General features: G+C 42.5%; 1 protein-coding gene across 5 annotated transcripts in view; it reads right to left on the bottom strand.

The window, feature by feature from the left end:
- The window catches only part of DLGAP1 (DLG associated protein 1), a 781,984-nt gene that overhangs the window by 76,719 nt on the left and 677,952 nt on the right, over positions 1-27,313 (bottom strand). For all 5 annotated transcript variants that reach the window (XM_075585285.1, XM_075585286.1, XM_075585289.1 and 2 more), the window contains exons 7-8: positions 21,492-21,856; positions 12,824-12,915 (exon numbers count right to left, since the gene is read on the bottom strand). In XM_075585285.1, coding sequence (XP_075441400.1) covers positions 12,824-12,915; positions 21,492-21,856 — 457 coding nt within the window. The remainder of the gene's footprint in view (positions 1-12,823; positions 12,916-21,491; positions 21,857-27,313) is intronic.

Below are 27,313 nucleotides of genomic sequence, written 5' to 3' on the forward strand. Positions count from 1 at the left end.
ACGGATGTTGTCTCTACGTCTTCTGGAGCTGAAATGAGACAGAACAGGCCTTATATAGGGCCTGTGATGTCACATTTTAGGGTAAGATGGTACAGCTCCAATCCGATTTTACGCGGTATCATGTGCCCGCCTCTTCTTTTTTTTTTTTTTAAAGACTTTACATAATCTACAAAGGAAGGTACGTCACATCCTTAAAACCACATTTCTCATATTACATGGTATTACAGCTCCTATACCATGTGACATGTTAAATTAGTTAAAAAGGATATGACATCATTTTAAGGGATGACGTCACATCCTTTAAACTAATTTAACATATCACATGGTATAGAAAACAATGGGATTGTCTTCAATCCCAATGGCTGTAATACCATGTGATATGAGACATGTGGTTTTAAGAATGTGATGTACCTCCCTTGGAGATGACGTCACATCTTTAGAAAAAAAAAGAGGTGGGCACATGATACAGCATCCAATCGGATTGGAGCTGTACCATCTCACCCTAAAATGTGACGTCACAGGCCCTATATGAGGTCTGTTCCGTCTCATTTTAGCTGAAGATGTGGATGAGTCAACATCCATTTTGGATTTAACATGGGGTTTGGATTAAAGGAAAAGAACATAGAAGAAAAGAATGACAGAAAAAATAGAAGAAGGAGAAAGAAGATGAAAGAAAGAAAATTTTTGTACCTGATGCTGATCTTCGAGGAGGATGGAGTCGGGTTGCAGTGGATGATGTCCCAAGTCGAGAGTTTCCTGAAACGCTGGGTTCCGGAGGGTGGACTTCTAAAGGTAAGTAAAATATTGAATGTATGTAATTGTCTTTTATCATGTTTTTTATTGTATTTATTTATTTTTATGTTTATGATTGCCCCTTGACTGCCAATGTATTCATTTGTGCCCTACAGATAAATACAGTGACAGGCAATGCTTTGTTTTGGCAAATGTTTGTTTTGTATTGATTGGAATTTTTTCTATTTCTGTTTACTGTTTTGATAAAATTGTTCTGAATTTGGATGGCGTGTTTTTAGTACATTTTAGGATTGGTTAGCGTTTTAAATTAATTAATTGTTTTGTTGGCCAGTGGTTTACATGAATGAATTATTTTATTAGCTAGTGCTTTTATTTATTTGATTGGTTGGCTAGTGGTTTTATTTATTGAATAGTTTGCTTTGATAGGTGTTTATTTTATTGTATTGTTATGTTTTGGAATAACATAATTTTAATTATTTAGCTATTTTGGTGATGCATTTTAGTGATGTTTACTATTAGGCTATATAGTTCTTTTATTGTTGGGGTGTTTAGGTGCTTGTGTATTTATTTAATTGTTGTGTATTTTTGGACTTAATGATTTTTATTAGGTTGACCATTGAGTGCTATAGTGGCTTATGCCCATATTAAATGGGTATGATATACCACTGTGCCAATCAATGGGTAGAGGGTGGGTATAGTGGGGCCGGGGTGGGTGGTTAGGCCTCCCTTGTGGGTAGCAGTGGATGGGGTTAACCCCTTACTTACTATAGTGGTTATTAATCGCTATGGTGATTAAGGGGTTAGGGGCCATTGTATTGTATTTTTTCATGTACTCTTGCTGGCAACGGAGGACATGGAGTATGCAGTATGCTGACACGGATGCCCTTCATGATGGCAGGGATAAGTAGAAAGTTTTATTTACTTTATTTATGCTGGCTGGCTAATGTTTGATTTTATAATGGGCAAATGAGCTATTATCCATATCTGGATAATAGTTATTTTGCCCATTAATGTACTGTATATGTTGTCTGGGGTTGTTGGGGGTAGAGGAGGTGGGTAGTAGGGTTGTTGGGTTTATTTATTTTTATTGTAGGTAGAGGGATTGGGTGAAAGGTGTAGTAGCCCCAAGGATGGATGTTTACGCCTACCGAGTGGTAGCGGAAGGGGTTAACCCCTTCATTACATTAGCGGTATTAACCGCAAAGGTAATGAAGGGGTTAACTCCAACCGCAACCTCCCCGCAAATGCTAAACATCCACCAAGGGCCAAATACCTGCACCCACCCCCGCTATCCACAATAAACATGGCACTGGTAGTTAACCCCTTCATCGCCTTAGCGGTTAGCCGCTTAGGTAATGAAGTTGCCTATAAATGCATTTTTATTGCATGGGATTCATGCCGGGGGTCTCTAGTGCTGATATTAATGGGTATCAGCTTCGGAGACTCCCGGCATCAATTCGATGAAGGAAAAATTAATTTTTTTCTAAGTCCTGTCTCGCCGCCTCTCAGCAGCTTCTCCCCAGCCTCACTCTAACTTTTCCTGGCGTGATGATTTTGGGAAAAACTCGCCATTCTAGAGCCTCGATTATCTTCGATAAGCTAATCGAGGCTACTAAAATTGCACGAGTTTCAGAACCTGCCTGCTTATCGCGGTCACCCGGCGATCTGTTTTGGACAGCTGAAAAAATGGGCGATTTATGTCTTTATTGCCCACTTATCGAGGCTTACAGAATAGCAATAGGCATTTTGGGTGAAAAGGCCTCGATAATTGGGTTATGAAGGCTTATAGAATAGGCCCCTAAATCTCCTTAACTGAGCATCAGATTTGTTTACATAAAGACAGTGTTGGAAAAGGCAATAAGAGATCTCTTAAAATAAGTAAAAAATTAAATGCCCAAAAAGACTACTTTTAGTTATAGTTATTGCTGCTAATATGAACAAATCACTATGTAATTAAATCACTATGGTACTTGGGACACATTCAAAAGAAATTGTCTCACTGGCTTGTCGCCATTTTTCCACCGGCCTGGGAAAACTTGGAATGGTATAATTTTAAACTTAAATGCCTTGCGATAGGAACTACGCTTTCTCAAGTGATGTCAGTGCCAAGATGTGTGTGTGTGTGTGTGTATACATATCTACACACAGAGATATACACACACACACACACACACACACACACACACACACACACACACACACACACACACACACACACACACACACACACACACACACACACACACACACACACACACACACACACACACAAATAAGCAGAAGGATTGTGGTTTTAAAGTTCAAGTAATATTTCATCATTTCATTCTTTTGTGACATTAAAATAAATCACCCGACTGTCTTCCATGTTTTAATATAGTAACCTATTTCACTGACAAATAGGTAACTTATAGCGAACAGGAATTCCCTTGAGTGCCATTCATCTAGTTAACCCATTAAGTCCTGCAGGAATTCAATATTTGCATTTGAATGTATGATGCTAATGCTTTTAGATGACTTCAGAGGGAGTTTCCATGAAATAGTGCCCCAACCGGCACTATTGCAGATGAATGAATAACCCCGTTAATGACTAGCAAAGTGTTCAAATGACAAATGGCACATTCTTTCTTTTAGATTCTCCTAAAAGTCAGTGGGCCTCATGCAGTAAAGTCTGATAGAAAATATTGCCAGGGTTTTTAAATCGCCATTTTGACAGCGTTGCTGTCTGCTATGCAGAAAGCCCCGAATACCAGTGATATCAACATTTGCAAAAATGGAGAGTGACCACACTCAGTGAAAAACCACACAGTGAAAAAATATATAGTTGACAAATCAATAAGGGTGTATATTGAACAGAAAATACATAAAAACAAAAAAAGTGTCCAAGTGCATAAATATGTGTAAATAGATAATTGTATATAACTATAAAAAGTGAATAAACCACACAGTGAAAAAAATTATAGTTGACAGATAATTACTGGTTTTAATACCTACATGTTAATTTTAATTATTCTTTCTGTACGTGCATATATTACCATTCATATATACACATTTCTTTTTTATTACTACACTATGAGGGTTTTGTGCTTTTTTCCCTTTTGTATCCATATTAAAATATGTAGTAAGCACCAATACACAACCCACCCCCCTGTGCCCATACATAAACCATAATTTATTTATTTTAATACATGATTGATAACATAGGCCAGCAGGGATCCCAGGGTGGTCCCCACGGGTGTCCCACAGGGGTCCCCAGGTGGTCCCTGTGGGTCCCCGCTGGCCTGTGGTACCATTTGTGTTGGAAAAATGAAATAAAGATGGCCTAAATTTCAATAAATACACCCCCCCAAACACATAAAGTACAGTAATGTGCAAAATAACTATTATCCAGATATGGATAATAGATCAGTTGGCCATTATTAAACAAAACATTAGCCTACCAGCATAAATAAAGTAAATAAAACTGTTCTACTTACCCTTGCCATTATGAAGGGCATCCTCATCAGCATACTGCACTGCCATGTCCTCCGTTGCCAGAAAGAATACATAAAAAATACAATCTAATGGTCCCTAACCCCTTAATCACCTTAGTGATTAATAACTGCTATAGTAATTAAGGGGTTAAGCCACCCTCCCCCGCTACCCAACAAGGAGGCCTAACCACCCACCCCAGATCCACTATATCCACCATGTACCCATTGGCATAGTAGTACATCATACCGTATAGTATGGGCATGATAAGCTACTATAGTAGTCAATGGTCACCCTAATAAAAAAGCATGACATACACAATAATCAAACATATACAACAAGAACCTAAACCCCCAAAATCGAAAATTAAAAGCACTAGCCAACCAATGAATTACCTCAATAAAAACACTAGCCAATCAGTTAAAGAAATAAAACCACTAGGCATTCAATTAAAGAAATAAAACCACTGGGCATTCAATTAAATAAATCACACCACTAGCCAAACAATACATTTAATAGATAAAAGCAGTAACCAACACAACAATTAATTAATACAACCACTAGGCAACACATCAATTAAAAACAGTAGCCAACAAAATACATCATTAAATAAAAATGCTAAACAATCTGATTTTATTTTTAAACAAGCCAATTATTCAGTAGTTCTGATGTATTACAAGCTCCTCATAGTGTAGCTGTTTAGTAAAACTACATTTATCACCCAATTTTTTTAAACATATGAACATCTGTATGCGGGAGAATGCTTATAATTACCAGTATATGCTTATATAGGGGGTCTTTTTAATATGTATTGGGTGGATTGGGGTCTTTTTAATATGTATTGGGGGTGGGGTTCTTTTTAATATGTATTGGGGGGTGGGTGTATTTTTAAATATGTATTGGGGTTGGGGGCGTATTTCTATTATGTATTGGGGGTGGGTGTATTTTTATTATGTATTGGGGGTGGGGTTATATATATTTAGTGGGATGTTTTTTTGGTATGTATTTTGTGGGAGGGGATTGAGTGAGAGTGGGGTAATTGACAGAAGGTGGGGGCGAGTGAGAGAGAGAGAGGAGGGAGGGAGTGAGTGAGAAAAAGAGGGAGTAAGAGTGAGACGCAGGGTAGAGAAATACATGGAAAGAGGGTGGGAAATAGAGAGGGCTTGTGAGGTATAAAATGGGAAGGGGGCTCGCAATACAGCTGAGGGAAGGGGTGGGGGGGGGGGGCTGGACATAACTCTATTCCTGGGCCCTGGGAAATCTGTCTGCGGCCTTGATTACCAGTATATGCAGCTGTATGCTTATATCGGTATGTGTGAGAATGCGCGTAATTACCAGTATGGGTGGCTGTATGCTTATATCGGTATATTTGTGACTGCTAGTAATTACCAGTATGGGTGGCTGTATGCTTATATCGGTATATTTGTGACTGCTAGTAATTACCAGTATGGGTGGCTGTATGCTTATATCTGTATATTTGTGAATTCTAGTAATTACCAGTATGGGTGGCTGTATGCTAATATCTGTATATTTGTGACTGCTAGTAATTACCAGTATGGGTGGCTGTATGCTTATATCTGTATATTTGTGACTGCTAGTAATTACCAGTATGGGTGGCTGTGTGCTTATATCTGTATATTTGTGACTGCTAGTAATTACCAGTATGGGTGGCTGTGTGCTTATTTCTGTATATTTGTGAATTCTAGTAATTACCAGTATGGGTGGCTGTATGCTAATATCTGTATATTTGTGACTGCTAGTAATTACCAGTATGGGTGGCTGTGTGCTTATTTCTGTATATTTGTGAATTCTAGTAATTACCAGTATGGGTGGCTGTATGTTTATATCTGTATATTTGTGACTGCTAGTAATTACCAGTATGGGTGGCTGTGTGCTTATTTCTGTATATTTGTGACTGCTAGTAATTACCAGTATGGGTGGCTGTGTGCTTATATCGGTATATTTGTGACTGCTAGTAATTACCAGTATGGGTGGCTGTATGTTTATATCTGTATATGTGTGAGAATGCATGTAATTACCAGTATGGGTGGCTGTATGTTTATATCTGTATATTTGTGAATTCTAGTAATTACCAGTATGGGTGGCTGTATGCTTATATCTGTATATTTGTGACTGCTAGTAATTACCAGTATGGGTGGTTGTATGCTTATATCGGTAGGGTGACCATTCGTACCGGTTTTACCGGTACAGTCCCGTTTTTTTGAGGCCTGTACCGGTTTAAGTCTGTCCCGGTTTTTGTCCCGGTTTTTGTCCCTGGTCCCGGTATTGCGGGGCAGCGGTGGTGAGGAGAATGCGGCGGCCGGTAAGTATTTTGTATGTGTGTGTGAATGCTGCCGGGGGGACTGAGTGATGGAGAATGCCGGGGGCGGGACTTAGAATGCCGGCCGGCCCGTAGGGGATTGGATGAATGATGATGCCGGGGGCGGGACTTAGAATGCCAGCCGGCCCGCAGGGGATTGGTCGCAGGCATGTCAGAGGAAGCCGGGGGCGGGGCTTCCGCTTTGTGAAGCGCACACGTGACTGACTGCCTTCCCGCTCCCGGCTTCACTGTCTGCGGTGAGTGTCCCCCTTCTGTCCCGGGTCTCGGGCCCCAGCCAGGGGGGGGTGCGCAATAGGAGGTGGTAGCGGGGGTGCGCCTGCCCTTGCCCCCCGGCGCGCGCCTGCCTTTGCCCCCCGGCGCGCGCGCCTGCCTTTGCCCCCCGGCACGCGCGCCTGCCTTTGCCCCCCGGCGCGCTCCCACCTTTGCCCCCCGGCGCTCACTTCCCCCCGTCCACTTGGTGTGGGAGATAGGCTCGGGGGCGGGCAGTGGTGGCTGCGCGTTGTGCGGGCGGTGCAGGGGCTGGCGGGGTGTGTGTGTGTGTGTGTGTGTGTATCAGTGTGTGTGTGTGTCAGTGTGTGTGTGTGTGTGTGTGTATATCAGTGTGTGTGTGTGTGTGTGTGTGTGTATCAGTGTGTGTGTGTGTGTGTGTGTGTGTGTATCAGTGTGGGTGTGTGTGTGTGTGTGTATCAGTGTGTGTGTGTGTGTGTGTGTGTGTATATCAGTGTATGTGTGTGTGGGGGGGTATCAGTGTGTGTGTGTGTGTGTGTATCAGTGGGTGTGTGTGTATCAGTGTGTGTGTGTGTGTATCAGTGTGTGTGTGTGTATCAGTGGGTGTGTGTGTATCAGTGGGTGTGTGTGTATCAGTGGGTGTGTGTATATCAGTGGGTGTGTGTGTGTATATCAGTGCGTGTGTGTGTATCAGTGGGTGTGTGGGTGTGGGTATCGGTGGGTGTGGGTATCAGTGGGTGTGTGTGTATCAGTGGGTGTGTGTGTGTATCAGTGGGTGTGGGTGTATCAGTGGGTGTGTGTGTGTGTATCAGTGGGTGTGTGTGTGGGTGTATCAGTGGGTGTGTGTGTGTGTGTGTATATCAGTGCGTGTGTGTGTATCAGTGCGTGTGTGTGTATCAGTGGGTGTGTGGGTGTGGGTATCGGTAGGTGTGGGTATCGGTGGGTGTGGGTATCGGTGGGTGTGGGTATCGGTGGGTGTGGGTATCGGTGGGTGTGGGTATCGGTGGGTGTGGGTATCGGTGGGTGTGGGTATCAGTGGGTGGGTGCGGGGGGTGCGCAATAGGAGGTGGTAGCGGGGGTGCGCCTGCCCTTGCCCCCCGGCGCGCGCGCCTGCCCTTGCCCCCCGGCGCGCGCGCGCCTGCCTTTGCCCCCGGCGCGCTCCCACCTTTGCCCCCCGGCGCTCACTTCCCCCCCGTCCACTTGGTGTGGGGGCGGGCAGTGGTGGCTGCGCGTTGTGCGGGCGGTGCAGGGGCTGGCGGGGTGTATGTGGGTGTGTGTGTGTATCAGTGGGTGTGTGTGTATCAGTGGGTGTGTGTGTCAGTGTGTGTGCGTGTGTGTATCAGTGTGTGTGTGTGTATCAGTGGGTGTGTGTATCAGTGGGTGTGTGTGTTTCAGTGGGTGTCAGTGGGTGGGTGTGAGTATGAGTGGGTGGGTGTGGATATCAGTGGGTGGGGGTGTGTGTGTGTATCAGTGGGTTGGGTGGGTGTGTCAGTGTGTGTGTGTGTGTGTGTATCAGTGGGTGGGTGTCTCCCTCACCCTCTCTGTCTCTCCCCCTCCCTTTCTCTCCCCTCCCTTTCTCTCCCCCTCCCTGTCACTCCCTCCCTGTCTCTCCCTCCCTGTCTCTCCCTCCCTCCCTGTCTCTCCCTCCCTCCCTGTCTCTCCCTCCCTCCCTCCCTCCCTGTCTCTCCCTCCCTCCCTGTCTCTCCCTCCCTCCCTCCCTGTCTCTCCCTCCCTGTCTCTCCCTCCCTCCCTGTCTCTCCCTCCCTGTCTCTCCCTCCCTCCCTCCCTCCCTCCCTCCCTGTCTCTCCCTCCCTCCCTCCCTGTCTCTCCCTCTCCCTCCCTGTCTCTCCCTCTCCCTCCCTGTCTCTCCCTCTCCCGCCCTGTCTCTCCCTCTCCCGCCCTGTCTCTCCCTGTCTCTCCCCCCCTGTCTCTCCCTCTCCCCCTGTCTCCCCGTCTCTCTATCCCCCTGTCTCTCCCTCTCTCTATCCCCCTGTCTCTCCCTCTCTCTCTCCCCCTGTCTCTCCCTCTCTCTATCCCCCTGTCTCTCCCTCTCTCTCTCCCCCTGTCTCTCCCTCTCTCTCTCCCTCTCTCTCTCCCCCTGTCTCTCCTCTCTCTCCCCGTCTCTCCCCCTGTCTCCCTCTTTCTCTCCCTCCCCGTCTCACCGTCTCTCTCTCTCCCCCTGTCTCTCTCCCTGTCTCTCTCTCCCTCCCTCTCTCCCTCTCTCTCTCCCTCTCTCTCTCCCCCTCCGTCTCTCCCCCTCCGTCTCTCCCCCTCCGTCTCTCCCCCTCCGTCTCTCCCCCTCCGTCTCTCCCCCTCCGTCTCTCCCCCTCCGTCTCTCCCCCTCCGTCTCTCCCCCTCCGTCTCTCCCCCTCCGTCTCTCCCTCTCCGTCTCTCCCTCTCCGTCTCTGTCTCATCTTAACTGCCGTATACCTACACCGAAGTAACCTACCCTGCTTTCTTCCAGATCTGACTCAAGTTTCACGCGGGAGACATCGGAAGACAGGTAGGGAACACCTCCCCTCCAGTATAGTACCTTGAGGGACTGAGGATCAGGTAAGATCCCAGGCGGGATTGCTGCTTTAGAAATTGTGAAGAGGGGGCGTCCTGACAATGGTTAAGGGGTACAGAAGTCATTCACATCTGGCTTTTTTTTTTTCGATTAGTGAGGCCATCCGAGACACACACACACCACACCAACACCACACACACGTAACTAGGACTAATGGTAGTAAAGTATAAGTGTAATACAATATATAAACTGTTAATGTAAAAAAAAAAATTGTGTCCCGGTTTTTCATTTTCAAAATCTGGTCACCCTATATATCGGTATATTTGTGACTGCTAGTAATTACCAGTATGGGTGGCTGTATGCTTATATCTGTATATTTGTGACTGCTAGTAATTACCAGTATGGGTGGCTGTATGCTTATATCTGTATATTTGTGACTGCTAGTAATTACCAGTATGGGTGGCTGTATGCTTATATCTGTATATTTGTGACTACTAGTAATTACCAGTATGGGTGGCTGTATGCTTATATCTGTATAAGCGTGAGAATGGTAGTAATTACCAGTATGGGTGGCTGTATGCTTATATCTGTATATTTGTGACTGCTAGTAATTACCAGTATGGGTGGCTGTATGCTTATATCGGTATATTTGTGACTGCAAGTAATTACCAGTATGGGTGGCTGTATGTTTATATCTGTATATGTGTGAGAATGCGTGTAATTACCAGTATGGGTGGCTGTATGCTTATATCTGTATATTTGTGACTGCTAGTAATTACCAGTATGGGTGGCTGTATGCTTATATCTGTATATTTGTGACTGCTAGTAATTACCAGTATGGGTGGCTGTATGCTTATATCTGTATATTTGTGACTGCTAGTAATTACCAGTATGGGTGGCTGTATGCTTATATCTGTATATTTGTGAATTCTAGTAATTACCAGTATGGGTGGCTGTGTGCTTATATCGGTATATTTGTGACTGCTAGTAATTACCAGTATGGGTGGCTGTGTGCTTATATCGGTATATTTGTGACTGCTAGTAATTACCAGTATGGGTGGCTGTATGCTTATATCGGTATATTTGTGACTGCTAGTAATTACCAGTATGGGTGGCTGTATGTTTATATCTGTATATTTGTGACTGCTAGTAATTACCAGTATGGGTGGCTGTATGTTTATATCTGTATATTTGTGACTGCTAGTAATTACCAGTATGGGTGGCTGTATGCTTATATCTGTATAAGCGTGAGAATGGTAGTAATTACCAGTATGGGTGGCTGTATGCTTATATCTGTATATGTGTGAGAATGGTAGTAATTACCAGTATGGGTGGCTGTATGCTTATATCTGTATATTTGTGACTGCTAGTAATTACCAGTATGGGTGGCTGTATGTTTATATCTGTATATTTGTGACTGCTAGTAATTACCAGTATGGGTGGCTGTATGCTTATATCTGTATAAGCGTGAGAATGGTAGTAATTACCAGTATAAGCTTCACTCTCCGGCGGGCTGCATGGAAAGAGCCCTGCCTCCTAGCACATTCCATACAAATGTAGCCCCGGTCTATTTTCCTCTTCTGAGAGCCCCCTTGCAGGGTGCCGAGCGATCGCGGGTGCCGCCGGAGGCAGCGACGGACCCGCCGGCACAACACGAAGGTGGGGGCCAGTGCAGGGAGCGCTTGGAGCGCTCAGAGTCCCGGCGGCGCACCCGGCTAGCGGGGGCCGCCATGACAGGTTGCGCAAGCGTATGAGTGATCGCGCATGCGCAGGGACAGTCAGGGAGTCGTGGCGGCCCTTAGAGACTCGCGCATGCGCAGGAGAAGCGCGCACGCAGCTCCAATGCTATAGAAGCCTCCACAGGACTACAACTCCCAGGAGGCATAGGGAGGCAGGCACCAGGTGCCTCATAGTGGCCAATGAGAGCCCAGGATTCCCTGAAGGAGATACAGATACATTTCGCGGGCTTTGGAGCAGGCACTCGGAGCTGGGAGCAGGAAGGGGGAGGAAGGGTGTAGGGAGCAAGTGGCTCCTACACCAGGTAAGGTAGTTCCCCAGATCCCAGGCAGGCCCCAATCCCCACCAGGGTAAGGGGTAGGTATTGAGGGAGGGCCCATAGTTTAGGGACTCTGCCCTTAGGTGTGTGAGTGTGCAGTCTTGTCGGTGTCACGGCTGGTAGTGCTGTGAGCGCTGACAAGTAGGCACAGCGAGTGAGTGCAGGGTGTTGCTGCAGGTTGAGTGTGTGTGCAGTGTGTTGGCTGCAGAGGTTAGGCTGAGTTAGTCAGAGGGGATCTGGGAGGTGAAGGGAGAGGTAGTGTGGGTGCAGGGGGTCAGTGTCCCACCTGCATAGGATAGGCTACCCTGTAGGCCCTAGGAGTTTCCCCTGAAGCCATCCAAGGTTGCTGTGCTGTAGGGACGGCCTATAGTACAGCGAGTGTCATGTTAGTTCACGGAGTCAGATAGGGACTCCATTGACGCTGCACACCCATGCAGAAGGTTGGGCGCTGCTCTTCGTTGCGGCTGCAGAGGCCATCTTGGTGGGGTCTCCCCGGATGGTGGATCCTGGATGTCGGGCCGGAACTCGACGGATCCTTTGCGAAGCAGTTGCAGATCCGAGCACGCAGGTACTATATCATCAAGTGCACCAACACCGGTCATCAGGCGCTGATCCCGCCTTAGGCTAAACTCTTTGTAGGAACACTGAGCGAGTGGTTACAAGACTGAGCCTATACCATATAGTATCATACATGGACACGGTGTGTGGGGCACGCGGTGAGGGGACGGACACAGTACTCCTGATGAGAGTGGCTGGGCCACTAAGGTTATATGTTGCATTATAGAGTGATAAGGTTACTCTGCATTATCGTTAATACAGTAAAGTTGGTTGCATTACATCTGTGTGTATGTTTCTTGCCCAGGGGAATCTCACATCACGGGATCCTGGGTAAGTGGAGGCGCTGCGCTATGAAAGTGTATGAGTGTTACCCCAGGCTCCCAGCTAGCGGAGGCTCAGATCTCCTGGAGCCGCAGGTGTTGTACAGGAAGCAGTAGTTCCTTTGGGAGGGTTCAGAAAAAGGGCTACACATATAACCTCCCTTCGTTATTAAACCACTAGCTCCTCCCCCTGGGCTTATCTTCGTAGCTGCGTGCAGGGAGGAGTGGAGCAAAGGGAGGCAATGCGGAAAGTCCCACAGAGTGGGGGAATGGGGGGGCTCGCACCCGCCATGAGACCCCTGCCTTAGTGCAGGGAGCCGACATTACTATTGTTAGGTCTAGACAGGCACAGCACAATCAGCCCATCCATGACATGATTCACCTCTACCATGAACAAATAATATGTATAAAATCATAAACACTTTGTAGAAGGGTCCTCCTTCCCTAGTACCAGTGTATTGTAACTTTATTGTCTCTCATTCCACTATTGTACAGCCGTGCAGAATAAGTTGGCGCTTCATAAATAAATCGTACTAATAGAAGTATTCATAACAGTAGTAATAATAATAATAATAGTAGTAAATCCTTACGCTCTTTCTTCTTCTACTTGAATTCCTACTGATTGGTAGCGATAGGCTGCTTGCATTTCCTCTGCTTTTGTTGCTTCGTCTTGTCCATCAACCTGCAAAATAACACTAAATGTTAAAGATTTGCAATGCCTTGTAGTGCATGCGCATTTATTATGTTGATGGACTGGCCAACTTTTCTAAAATGAAGCAATATGTGAGTAGGATATGTAAAAAGCAGAAACCCTGTTTAGCGCATGGTGGTGTCCTACAAGACTCACCAAGACAGTGTCATGATAAGTCCATGAACATTTTCAGTATTTTAACTTGAGTTACAAGTTACAGCTTACAAAATACATGTATTGTTTTTTTATTGGAGATAATCTAGGCTGACCCTACCCTGTTTTTTATGTTTGTATCTAGAAGTGAGGTTATCTGGGGCCAAAACCTGGTTTTGAAACTGGGGTGATTGAAAACTGGAGTCACAACTCTTTCTGACAGTGGAAATAAGCAAAACCCTTTCTTAACGTACCTTAAAAGGAATTCCTAAATGGGTCTGGCAACACCAGAGGGTGTGGCCAGGGTCAGATACTCCATATGACTGTGTAAATACACTAAATATAAAGATATCGGGGATCTGACAACGATTCGGAAAGAAAACAAATATTTATTTAAAAATAATTTAAATAGCCCAACAAAAATATTAGAGAAAATACAATATAACAAAATAAATTAGACAATCAGAAACATATATAACATAATAGAAATCATATGAAATATACAAAAAATATACAGGGTGCAGCAAAGGCATAAAGTTTTATGGAACAAACATCATCGTCAGATGTCACCCATATTCTATATATTTCTGATTGTCTCATTTACTGTGTAATATTGTATTTTCTCTAATATTTTTTGCTATTTAAATTCCTTTTTTGGTGTGCAGTGTCGTATTATCTTTTTCTTGTTTATCTATTAGGTGGCTAAGGTTTCTCAGCCTTAGGCACTTGCACCTATTATAGTATTATTAATATTGGTGATAACATCTTTTTCTGGATGTTCCGACTTTCACAACGTATTCTTGTGAACTTAATTTTAGTCATGTTCAGGAACTCCTACCTCCACTATGGATGCAAATGTTAATTGTTTGACCTCTGGTGATATGGTAATGTCAGAGTGAATGTCATTCCATTCTTGTAATTACACATGTAGACAACGTTATCGCACAACATGTTTTGCGGATGTGACATAATGCGGTATCATGTGATTTAGTGCCTGACTACACAATAACAGATGCAATAATGTTGGCAACATCTGTAGCTGCATTTCTCTCATCTTTGGCTTCCAAGGACATTAGGAAACAGTGATATACAGTATATATAGATATACAGTATGTTACCCTTTGACACCTCTAGCCATAAAACACATCCACACCGGGGGAAGGAGAAGCACAGATAACATTCCAAGAGACACTGTTTTTAAGTTATCCTTGCTTCATTCATTGTAACATCGCCGGAAGAAGAAGTAACATCTCGAAAGCTCGCACAAATAAAAGCATTTCGTTAGCCACAGAACGGTATCATCTATTTATTTTTTGATTATTGAAGCTCGGCTAACACGGTACTGATATCTCTCTATATATATATATATATATATATATATATATATATATATATACACATGTATAGATAGGTTCCTTACCGAGTAAATCAGGATCCCAAGATCACAAGGCACTCCCTTGAGAAAGGTCCTGTGCCAAGGACCGAAACGTCGGGTTTATATGCCAGTTTTTCTACTGAAAACACGTTTTTTTGTACCTCCTTAGTGTGCTGTCTCCTTCTTGCCTTGTGATCTTGGGATCCTGGATTTACTCGGTAAGGAACCTATCTATACATTACCTGTATGGGACAAGCACCTATTTCCAGTTTATGTGTGTGCCATCTGTCTATTTTTATATATATATATATATATATATATATATATATATATATATATATATATATATATATATATATATATATATATATATATATTCAAATGAATATCAGGTGCGCAAGAACATAGGGATAAAGAAAAGATTTCTAAACTATGCAGCCCCAATGCTGGTGTTAACACAAAAACCACAATATCAATGATATAAAAAGCATCCGGCGCAATGTAGAAATATAATAATTTAAAGAAAATAGCAAGGACAATAAGGCTGTATTATTTAAGGAAAATGTCATACTTATGATAGTCCCTAGTGTTAAAACAGGGATAGCACTAGCTTTACATCAATAGTATACCAGCAGACAAGCAACTATGTTGTATAAACAATGAGTTCACTGTGGAAAGGATCAGAAAGGAACGTCTGAAAAAATTCACAATGTCTTTATCACTGCACATGAGGAGTTCAATATTCTTGCGCTTTTTTGGGCATTCAGAGTCTTATATTGGGACCAATTTTTCTTAATGTCTCAGGGTCAATTTAAAAAGGGGATCTTCATGCTGCAGGCATATGCATTCAGATGTGATGTGCCTGTTAGTTGGACACAGCAGTGCTCCGGCTCTATGCCACGTCATCCTCCGACCCCACAATATACAACACAAACCGCCTGGCGCTCCGCACCGCTTCCAAGGAAAGTGTGGGTACTGAGTACCTGATGGTCTCCCAGTGTCTCTCTGCTTCCGCTCTGTGACGTTTCCCCTTGCTCACCTCCTTCACCTCCCGAGAGTGGCTGTGTGCGTCTCTGTGGATGGCAGCTCACCGCATTCAGCTGTGTCTCCCCTCCTCACCGGTAATGTTGAGCTCCATAGGCACAGCTTCTCAGTCAGGAAGTGGCACAGGACTTTCCACTCTGCCTAATCAGGCGTGTCTGTGGCTCTGAGAATGCTTCAAACTCCTGAAGAAGTCCTGCTTAGGACGAAACGCGTTGGGTTGTCAGAGAGGTCACCCACTATCTGTATATACTTGATATTATTCACCATTTACTGTATGTTTTTTTGCAGTAATACAGCTTTTTGATACAACAGCTGGTGTGAGCTTTTCATTTCACTTAACACTGGTGAAGCATTCTCAGAGCCACAGACACGCCTGATTAGCCAGAGTGGAAAGTCCTGTGCAACTCCCTGAGAGAGAAGCTGTGCCTGTGGAGATCCAACACACCTGCTTGTGTGCATTGGTAGGAGAACAGGCAAGGACAGCTAAATGGAGTGCAGCTGACATTGAGGCGGCAAACAGAAGCATTACCGGTGAGGAGGGGAGCTGCCATCCACAGAGATGCACACAGCCACTCTCGGGAGGTGAAGGAGGTGAGCAAGCAGATACGTGAGAGAGCAGAACCAGAGAGACACTGGGAGACCATCAGGTACTCAGTACCCACACTTTCCTGGGAAGCGGTGCAGAGCGCCAGACGGAGGTTTGTTGTTGTATATTGTGGGGTCGGAGGACGACGTGGCATAGAGCCGGAGCGCTGCTGTGTCCAACTAACAGGCACATTACATCTGAATGCATATGCCTGCAGCATGAAGATCCCCTTTTTAAATTGACCCTGAGACATTAAGAAACATTGGTCCCAATATAAGACTCTGAATGCCCCAAAAAGCGCAAGAATATTGAACTCCTCATGTGCAGTGATAAAGACATTGTGAATTTTTTCAGACATTCCTTTTTGATCCTTTCCACAGTGAACTCATTGTTTATGCAACATAGTTGCTTGTCTGCTGTATACTATTGATTCAATGTTAGTGCTATCCCTGTTTTAATACTAGGGACTATCATAAGTATCAAATTTGCCATTTAATAATACAATCTTATTATCCTTGCTATTTTCTTTAAATTATTATATTTCTACATTGCGCTGGATGATATATATATATATATATATATATATATATATATATATATATACATATACATACATATATATATATATATATATATATATATATATATATATATATATATATATATATAAAAATGTGTGTCCCAATGGGAAACAAAAACAGCACTCAAGGTATTAATGCAAAAATCAAGTATATTAAAGAAACAAACAGTCACAAAACATCCGATGTTTCAGTCCTGTATAGGACCTTCCACAGGGGGGTTCACGCCCATTGGGACACACATTTTTCTATTCATCATTATAGAACATGCACCTGCCCTATTGAAGTCACTGAAGTGCTTGCTGTTACTACTATATATATATTATATATACACACACAGATACATATATAATACATTTCTTTTGCTTATTTCTTGTCAGGGGTAAACCAGATTGTGTATAGAAGAACATCAGGTTGTGATAGTTGCTCAAAGGAATCCAAATGGTTTTGTTTAACAAAGAGCCCCACTCAGTGCCAGAGAACAGGTAGCTCAGCATGTGGCCTTTCTAAGCTTCTTACAGGAAGATCATCACAATGCATAGCTGTAATATGCTACTCCAGTGTGTCATTTCTTCTACAACATAAAAAAGATGTGCAAATGATAATTAAAAAAAGGAAGAGAAGAAAAGAAATGAATTATGAAATGAACATTAGTAACATTTTGCTTCAGCACCATGGCCAGTTTAATTAAACCAATGATGGTTTTGTGACTCTTGTTAGGCATTATTTGCTATGACAAATCCATAACAATTACATTTAACATCTTTGTCTAGTTCAAAGTTTTGAATATGTGGCCTTGAAGTGTAGATTAAATGACTACATAATCCACAGAGCTTTTGCAGACTCACAGGTCCCTTCTTTAAGTTTCCTGAGAGAGAGAAATGACATATCCTTATATACTGTAGTAGCAGATATTTATTTAACTAGACTATTTACAATAATGTGTCACATATTCACATAGTAGATGAGGTTGAAAAAAAAATGACAATTTAGTTGAAACCTATGTTCAAACTAGTCGACTGAGATGCTTATTTTATATTTGTGTTTGTTTTTTTAGTCTATCGTTATCATGAAAAAAGGGTCCCATTTATAAAACGATAAATCTTAGATGAATTTCTGCTATTCAGTTAATAGTTTATAGAGAACAATGGCACTTCAAGAAAGTATGTAAGAGCACATGAGCAAATGCATGAGCAAGCATTAATAATTCATCTACACTTCCCAAACAGATCTTTAGGTTTCATGGCCATTGTTTTGAAACATCCCCTCTTTTTCATTAGGGTCATGCCTTCCTGACTTCCACAGAAAAATGACATAGTAGGTTCGGTTCAACATTGGCAAAACAAGAACTCTTTTTAGTGTCAATTTATAGTCACATAAAATGCCGTATTAGATTTAAACTGTGTTCAGAAAAAATGGGACCCCTTTTATTTTCCATCATGTCTTGCAGAGCAATCACTCCAGTTTCATGAAAATGTGAGCAATTTAAGGTCTGTCACAGTAGATTGTTAGATTTAAGAATGATTTGATAATCTAATAAATATTCTTTGGAAATGGTAACGGCATGATAACCTCACCAAGTTACAAAATGGTGTTTAGCGAAGAAGATAAGCACGTTATAAAGTGCTTGAGACAGAGCAAAAATGAGGGTCCAAAAAGCGCACATAAAAAGTTTCCTGGTAAAGGATGGTCGCTAGGACCACTGAAAAAATGGCAGGAATTCGTAAAACAACGTATCGTTCAGGAGTCGGAGCAGCTGGAACAATAAGTTATTGTTATGCAATCAGAGAGGGGCGTTCTCGTCTTCCAGCGTGCGTTTCAGCAGAAGGCTGACATTTTGAACACAGACTTTGAACCATACTTTGAACTGAAACTTTATAGTGATTTTAGTGTTTTTAAGTTATATTACAATAGTTTAACACATTTACGAGCTATGAGTGACAAAGTCCTAATTTCTCGTTTAATGAAGATTAACCTACTGCGGTGTATCCAGTGGTGGATTTCCCATTAGGCCAAGCAGGCTATAGCCCAGAGCGGCATTTTTTTGGGGAGACATTTTGTTTGTGTGGTATGTGTCTTACCTTTTCCATAGCAGGCCCTCTCCTGTAGCGTTACATTGTAATGACAATGTGGCGTCACATGCCGCATTGCCATGACAACGAGGCGTCATGTGACATTATACGTTAACACCCGTTGATTGTCTCCAATGTGCTTCTTATATAGTGTTAATCTACATAACAGACTTACAATTGAGCACATTTTTATGCGAATTAAGCGAGAAATAAATAAGATAAATAAAAAAAAAACGAAACAGGTACACAGTGTATATTCAGAAGCATGGTTGAAAATAATTAGCATATTAGTAATTACCTTGAGTTACTGAGGGAAGCTCTGCATTATTAGTGGCCTGGGTGAGTGGACCAAGGATTCATGTCAGGGAAATTTGGTATTGAAGTTTTGTGATGTGCACGATGATATTGAAAAATAAATGCACAAAATAAGCAATACTAGATTTTGCTGTTTTTAGCTTCATTGAAGAAAAAGAAAGGCTGTCCCTCTCAAACCCTCTTTTATGTGTTTAATATGGGATGGCGTTCATCAACTCTTATTAAATTCTAAAAATGATAGTACGTTTGAAAATATTTTGAGTATGCTGACATTTAGAGCTGTTTTTAAAAAAAAAAATACTTTAGCATGCAAACTATTTGAAGATTTTGCAAACTTTTGGAAAGTTTACTTGAAACAGCGAAGAAGCAAATTTCAACAAATGAGCAAATCTCTACTTGCATTTTATATATATATATATATATATATATATAGTAGATGAGGTTGAAAAAAGACATACGTCCATCAAGTTCAACCTATGCTCAATTTAGACGCCCTATATTTGTGTTTACAGTATATTGATCCAGAGGAAGGCAAACAAAAATCATCTAATGCTATCTCATAAGGGGGAAAATAAATTAATCCCTGACTCCAAATATTGGTAATCAGATTATTCCCTGGATCAACATTCTTCCCATGTTTACTTATTTGGTATATCCCTGTAAATCTTCCCTTTCTAAAAAGATGTCCTATCTGTATTGTATCTGCCATCACAGTCTCCATGGATAAGAATTCCACATTTTAACTGTCAATACTGTAAATAACCCTTTCCCTTGTTACTGGTGAAATCTCCTTTCCTCCAACCTTAAGGAATGATCATGTGTATTTTGTACTGCCCTTGGGATGAATAGATTTTTTTAAAGCTCCTTGTATTGTCCCCGAGTATATTTGTATATATAGTTATCATATCCCCTCTTAGATGCTTCTTTTCTAATGTAAATACATCTAATTTAGCTAGCCTCTCATAACTCAGATTAACCATCCCCTTTATTAATTTGGAGGCTCTTGTCTAGTTCCATAATGTATTTTCTAAGTAGTGGTGCCCACAATTGTACTCCATATTCAAGGTGTTGTCTTACTAATGCTTTATAAAAGAGCATAATTATGTTTACTTCCCTTCCATCCATTGCCCGTTTGATGCAAGATAAGATGTTTTTTGCCTTTGCAGCTACTGCAGGACTTTGGGCACTATTGCTAAGCCTGCTGTCTACAATCACTCCTAAATCCTTCTCCATCAAGGACTCTCCTAATTTATCCCCACTTAATTTGTAAGTTGCCTGTTTATTCTTGTTTCCTAAATGCATAACCTTACTTTTATCTGCATTTAACCTCATCTGCCATTTACCTGCCCAAGTTTTCACTCTATCAAAGTCTTTCTGGAGAGAAATTACATTCTGCTCTGAATCTATTACCTTACACAATTTAGTGTCATCAGCAAAGATAGAGACTTTGCTCTCGATGCCAACCTCAAGGCCATTAATAAACAAGTTAAAAAGTAGGGGTCCCAGTTCTGATCCTTGAGGCACTCTCTGTTTCCTATCCTTCAACCAGTTTTCAATCGAGGTGCAAATATTTTCACAGAGTCCAAAGTCAGTCAGGGAAATGACATGCAAATGAGTACACAATGTGTCACCTTTTGTCTGAAAGAGTGGATTTAACCCCCGGGCGAGTAAATATTGGCCCAAGCAGCACACGTTTGGTACTAGGTGGCGAGTAGATTTTTTTGTGTGGCGAGTAGATTTTTTGGTGATTTGTCAACCACTGTATATATATATACAGTTAATACAAAGTGTTTTATTTGAATGTTTCTTCAAAACAGTTAGACAGGCTAAACTAAAAAAAATGTAATAATATAAATTTCACAGGGTGGTGTGTGTGTGTGTGTGTGTGTATGTGTATATATATATATATATATATATATATATATATATATATATATATGAATATATATATATATATATATATATATATATATATATATATACATACATACACACAAACACACACACACACAACCCTGTGAAATTTATATTATTACATTTTTTTTAGTTTAGCCTGTCTAACTGTTTTGAAGAAACATTCAAATAAAACACTTTGTATTAACTGTGAGGCTGTTTATCTTTATTGACATTTTTGCTTGTAAGAAAACCACACAACTACAGTACTATGTAACTATATGTATGGTTTGAAATGTAAAGATGAATGCATGTTTAAGGTGGATTCTCTAATTGGTGGTCGGCAAACTGACTCAAATATTAGGGTGGATGATTTCAGATGCATAATGACACAGAAATGAGCTCCATGTGACCTTGGGTACTGAAAATTATGCTTCCTGTAACTGTATGCATTAGAGATTCATAGTATGTGTATTCTTCTCTATCCAGTTATCACATGTAAAAAAAAGTATGGTAACAAATTGCACCATTTCATTTGATGCACAGCTTACCTGTATTCCAATAGACAAGTTTTTTCTAAATTTATTCCTTCTCCTGTCTTCTGCAGTGATGGTGGCAATGGTAGCAGTGGAGTTTCTGGTGGTTGTGTTGTCCATGTGCTGACTTGCAGGGCCATGGATCTGAGCGTTGGCAGCTTCTATGGCAGCAGTTAGTGCTTTCATACTATCCAGGCTCTCAGTTGAGTTGCTGAACCCTGACTGACTAATCATATCCCCTCTTTGGCCATGTCCATCCATGTAGGCATCCTGGGCAGATTCTGTGCTACTCTGAGCTGTGATAGAGATGAAAGGTTTAGTGGTTGTTCTTGGGGGAACTGGAGGTGGTGTCTTCTTGTATGTTGTAATGCAGGATGATACTGAAAGAGATAGACAAAAAAAACAAAACAATTATACAAATGGTTCTTTTGCCGAAATATACGCAACGATTCTAGAATGACATCTATGTCCTTTACAAAACAAATTTGCTCTACAATTATATTTTAATTTCGAAGACCCATTCACTGCAGCCGTAGTAATTAGAATTCCACTTTTATAGCTTAGGTTGTGTGTGTCTGTGTGTATGTGTGTATATATATATATATATAGATATATATCTATATATATATATATATATATATATATATATATCTATTTATTATACTGTACATATAATTCTTTTTATTATTGTATAGAACAGGGGAGTGCAATCTTTTTTCTCTGCGGCCCCCGGCCGGCTGTCCCCCTCTCCACGCCCCCTTCCCCCTTACCTTGGCTCCGGCGTTCTGGGTGTCATGACTTCACGTTGACATGGTAACATGACGGCACATGACCCCGTGGTGTCATTTGACGCCACGTTGCCATGGCGACGCATCTCCAGAAGCCGCCTGAGCCAAGGTAAGTGCAGTTTCATTTAGTTTCAAGATGTCTTCGCCGCTTCCCCGACATTTAATTTAAGTGTCTTCGGGATGGGCGCAGGGCCTCTTAAACCTGCGCTCCCCGCAGACAATCTCTCACCCCCTGGGGGACGCGCCCCCCATTTTGCACACCCCTTGTATTGGATATCCTAAAATGATGTAACAGTCGGAACTATACCTTTGTGTATGAATTATACAATATTTGGTACAGTTCCAAAGTACAGGGAAACAGTTTCAGGCGAGGAGACTCCTGCTTGTGCAGCCAACACAACACAGACAAACAAATTCCTCAAAATGCAGGACCTTTCATCAGGTGACCTAATGAAATGTCTAAATGGGACCTGAAACACTGTTTCTCCTCTGTTCTTGGCTGTTACAATAAATAAAGAATTGCATTGTGAACTTGTGAGTAGAGCTCTACTACTGTATGTACCTCTGTCCTAGAGGAGACCTGCGTTTTGAGGAATTTGTTTGAATGATAAAATAAACATTGGAAGTGAAAGAAAAGATGTTACAGTACATATGTCAAGTGCTCCATTTTCCCTGCAGGTCAGGGACAAAGATTCCAAGCATCCAACATCTATTTAGAACAACATGGTGGACTATTAACATGTGAGAGCTACTTCCCATTAGCACTGTACTTTTTTCTAACATATTGCAAAGGACTTTGTGTATTGGTTTTGGCTTCAAGATTTTATTTCTCTCCAGATTTTGGATTTGGCGCCGGTTTTTAGTTTATTTTAGATTATGGGGAAAATATTAATTTGGTTTTAATTTTTTTTTTTATAAAAATGTCATGTATGTTGATGCAGGCTTTTTTACTTTATTGAATCCTGCACAGGTTTGATTAAGTAACTATTGCTGCATTGCATTTTAAAGATGGGAATCATGTATATATCACTAGCATTAGTTAGGTTTCAGCTGCAACGTGGGACTGTCCCTTTAAGTGGGAAGGAAGGAGTGTGGGATTCTAAGAATTGAAACAATTGATAACAAAAACAAAACCATAGTATGCTGGAGCTGAAAAGTGTATTGCTGCATTGTATCAGGCACAGACATGCTCCCACATTGTCATTTTTCTGTTACAAATGACTCATCAATCATAGAAGCTACATTGTGTCCTTTCAGGTTTACAACAGGAATATCTACTTCAAAGACAACCTGAGTTGAGGATGATGTTTATCTGCCTAGATTTACCCATCACATTAAGACCGTCCATTGCCAGAGGGGTCTGCATTTAGCTGCATGGCAAGGGTTAATGATCCAATATAACAAGCAAAGACCAACAAAAAGGTTCAAATATACAACTGCACATTTTACAGAGGAGAAAAGAAACATGACATGTGGCTGCAAGTCGGTATTTTGTTATGTACATTTGAGACATACATTGGTATACATGCAAAAACTGAATGGGCACAAAAAACTGAACCATGCAGAAATGTAATATATGGAAATAAAGGGGTCTGACACCTTTACTGTCTCAGAGCATTTGAAATATACAGTATATACTGGTATACTACGTTATGACGTTTTAATCATTGTACGGCAGCTTCACTCAATCCCAGTATCAACTGCCTCATAAATGCAGGTGCAATGCCAGTCTTTGGAGTGAATGTTATTTCACCGCAAAGTCATGTTGTTGTCCAGTGAGATCATTAACTCCAGATCACTTTGGGAACTTGTTTTCTGAGAGGTGTGAGGATGGCATTAGTCACATATAAGTGAGGTGGGACAGGGGTGGGGAGGTTGGGGGGGGGGCAGGAGGGGGACTTCTTGCCCATAAATTGACTGATATGTTTATAAACAGACGCAGTCTTTGCATGTGTATAAACCATACTTAATGTCAATGACTTAACTAGGGGTTTTGGAAAGAATGGCAGTTCTGTGTAAATAACTTGTTTCCAAGACATTTAAGAAAAAAGATGCTCTGAGCTGCTCCTATAATTCCTTATCATACAGTGAATCAGGAGAACACCAATTAGTTGCATACTTGCACTTCTTGCCCTATGTAATATGATATGCAGCTGCCTTCCCCTTGCTTTGTAAGACTTAAGCATCATTCAAATGAGTGCAGCTTAAATCTTCCAAAGTGGATCGGGAGCAGGCCATGGAGTTGCGTACTTACCCAGCCCAGAGAACAAGCACAATTTAGTAGTGAATACATCACATTGGAGCATGTTCAAGTTGTACAAGAAGTGACGAGTATGATCTGCCACTAATTTTAGGATTCATAGAATACAAAAAGGATTTGATTCTGTCTACACAGTTTAAATGCATTAAGAAGACAAAATGGTGAAGGAGCGTACCTTGATATTATAAGGAACATTCACAAAAATAGCACATTAACCATTTTTTCCCCTGTCTCTTTGTTTACTACCCAACATAGTTCTCTCTACATTTCTTTGAGTTGTCAAAAGCAGTGTTTCCCAATTGGGGTTCCGCAGAACCCTGGGGTTCCGTGGAGCAGTCCCAGGGGTTCCGCCGATGGACGGGCCACCCACACTCACTGTGCCGGATTTCCCCCTCAAAAAAGCAGACTGTAGCTGCAATTTCTCAGTCAGGCATTAGGTGGCGCTGTGCTGCCCAGCTCATGCAGCACCTCATCTGGATTGCTGCGTGATAAGGTGAGTATGTGTGAGAGTGTGTGAGAGTGTGTGTGTGAGTGTGTATGTCATTGTGTAAGAGAGACATGGGCAGGGGGGGTGAAAGAGAGACATGGGCAGGGGGGGTGACAGAGAGACATGGGCAAAGGGGGAGTGAAAGAGAGACATGGGGGTGTGAGACATATTGGGGGGAGGGAGAGACACTGGGTGGGGGGAGTGAGTAAGAGACACACTGGGGAGAGGTGAGAGAGACACTGGAGGGAAGGGAGAGTTAGAGAGACACTGGGGAGAGGAAGTGACACACTGGCTGGAGGGAGAGAGAGACACTGAGGTGATGGAGAGACACACAAGCTGGGGAGAGAGACACTGGGGGGAGGGAGTGAGAGCCATACTGGGAGGAGGTGAGAGAGACACTGGGGAGGGAGAGTGATATAGACTCTGGGGGGAGGAAGTGACACACTGGCTGGAGGGAGAGAGACACTGAGGGGATGGAGAGACACACTAGCTGGAGGGAGAGACACTGGGGGTAGGGAGTGACACACTGGCTGGAGGGAGAGAGACACTGGGGTGATGGAGAGACACTGGCTGGAGGGAAAGACTGGGGGAGGGAGTGAGAGACACACTGGCTGGAGGGAGAGACACTGGGGGTAGGGAGTGACACACTGGCTGGAGGGAGAGAGACACTGGGGTGATGGAGAGACACTGGCTGGAGGGAAAGACTGGGGGAGGGAGTGAGAGACACACTGGCTGGAGGGAGAGACACTGGGGGGAAGGAGTGACACCCTGGCTGGAGGGAGAGAGACACTGAGGTGATGGAGAGACACTGGATGGAGGGAGTGAGAGACACACTGGGGGAGGGAGAGAGACACACTGGGGGGAGGCAGAGAGACACTGGGGGGAGGGAGAGAGACACCGGGGGGAGGGAGCGGTGGGGGTCTTTTAAAAATGTATTGGGGCAGTGGGGGTCTTTTAAAAATGTATTGGGGTGGTGGGGGTCTTTTAAAAAGAATCTTGAACCAAGAAAATGTTTTGCCTGCGGTGAATTATTATTATTTTTGTATGTGCTGCGCTAAAAATATTTAAGGGGTTCCATTCTGTTTTACAAAATATAAAAGGGTTCCACGACTAAATTTAATTGGGAATCACTGGTCTTAAGCTTTGTGATTCTCTTTGCATGTAGGGTTGAAGTTTCACATCCATACGTGAGCACTGGCAGGATTCACTGGTTGAACACTTTTTTCTTGAGGCACAGTGGATAGTTCCCTTAAAAGATTAGTCTTCTTTTTTCCTGACAGCTAATATCAATTGTTAGTTGAAATAAAAAAAGATATCACCTAACACTGAAGTATGCATTTACTCTACACTATCGCTACTGGATAAACACGACTATTTCTACTTCACTCTTATTTTTTTCCTAATGTGACCAATAGCATTTTCATTCTTCAATTAATTTTATTCGAAAGGTTAAAATCCACTGATACCTGCTTGCCAAGGCAGCTTTCGAGCTCTTCTACAGTAGTTCTTTTCCATTTACTTCAATCTTTGTAGACTAGACACATTTGTTGAACATCACGTTGGTCTTGCTGAGATCCATATGGACGCCCCCTTTCTTACTTGCTTTGGTGAGTTCTTCAATTTGTTGCTGGTGGTCTTCTGGACTTGTGACAAATATATGTAGCCGAGTCCCCTACCCTGCTCCGGTGCGGGAAACTGGCCAGTTGCTCTAAGGGACCCCATGCGATCAGTGTGGCAGACACTCCGGAGTTTGGCGCATGTGCAGTGGTTGCCGAAGTGGTGGCCATCATGGATTGCCTGAAAGGGGCTCTACAGGACTACAAATCCTAGAAGGACTTGCGAGAAAGCGCGTGAGCGGCCATCTTGGAGCAAGGATATCCTCTGCGTGACCCGGGGGGATATCCAGTCTAGCAGGAGCCGGCAGAGAGGACGATGCGTCCAGGGTGCCAGTAAGCCCCTGGACCAGGCCAGAACTCTGCCCCTAGGCCCCAGTTAGGCCCTGAGACACCTGCAGAGCAGTATTGTATTTATGTTCACATTTTCTTCTACTGCAAACTTTAGTAGTTCTTGAGCAACAATTGACAAACTGCAATTTGATATGAAAATTATACATATGCTGAATTTTCCTTTCCTGCTTTTATTTCAAAAGAAAAAAAGGCAATGAACAAAACATATCATCATTATTGAGTAACACTGTCAGATTTAGGTTTGTCTCAGCTTGCACAGATTGTCTTAACAGAGGCCTCGCCTGAAGAATTCACTGGTACAGTAGGTGGTAAGCTTCACTTGTTGTAAGAATGAG

The sequence above is a fragment of the Ascaphus truei genome, chromosome 2 (genome assembly GCF_040206685.1).
Source record: "Ascaphus truei isolate aAscTru1 chromosome 2, aAscTru1.hap1, whole genome shotgun sequence".
NCBI lineage: Eukaryota > Metazoa > Chordata > Amphibia > Anura > Ascaphidae > Ascaphus > Ascaphus truei.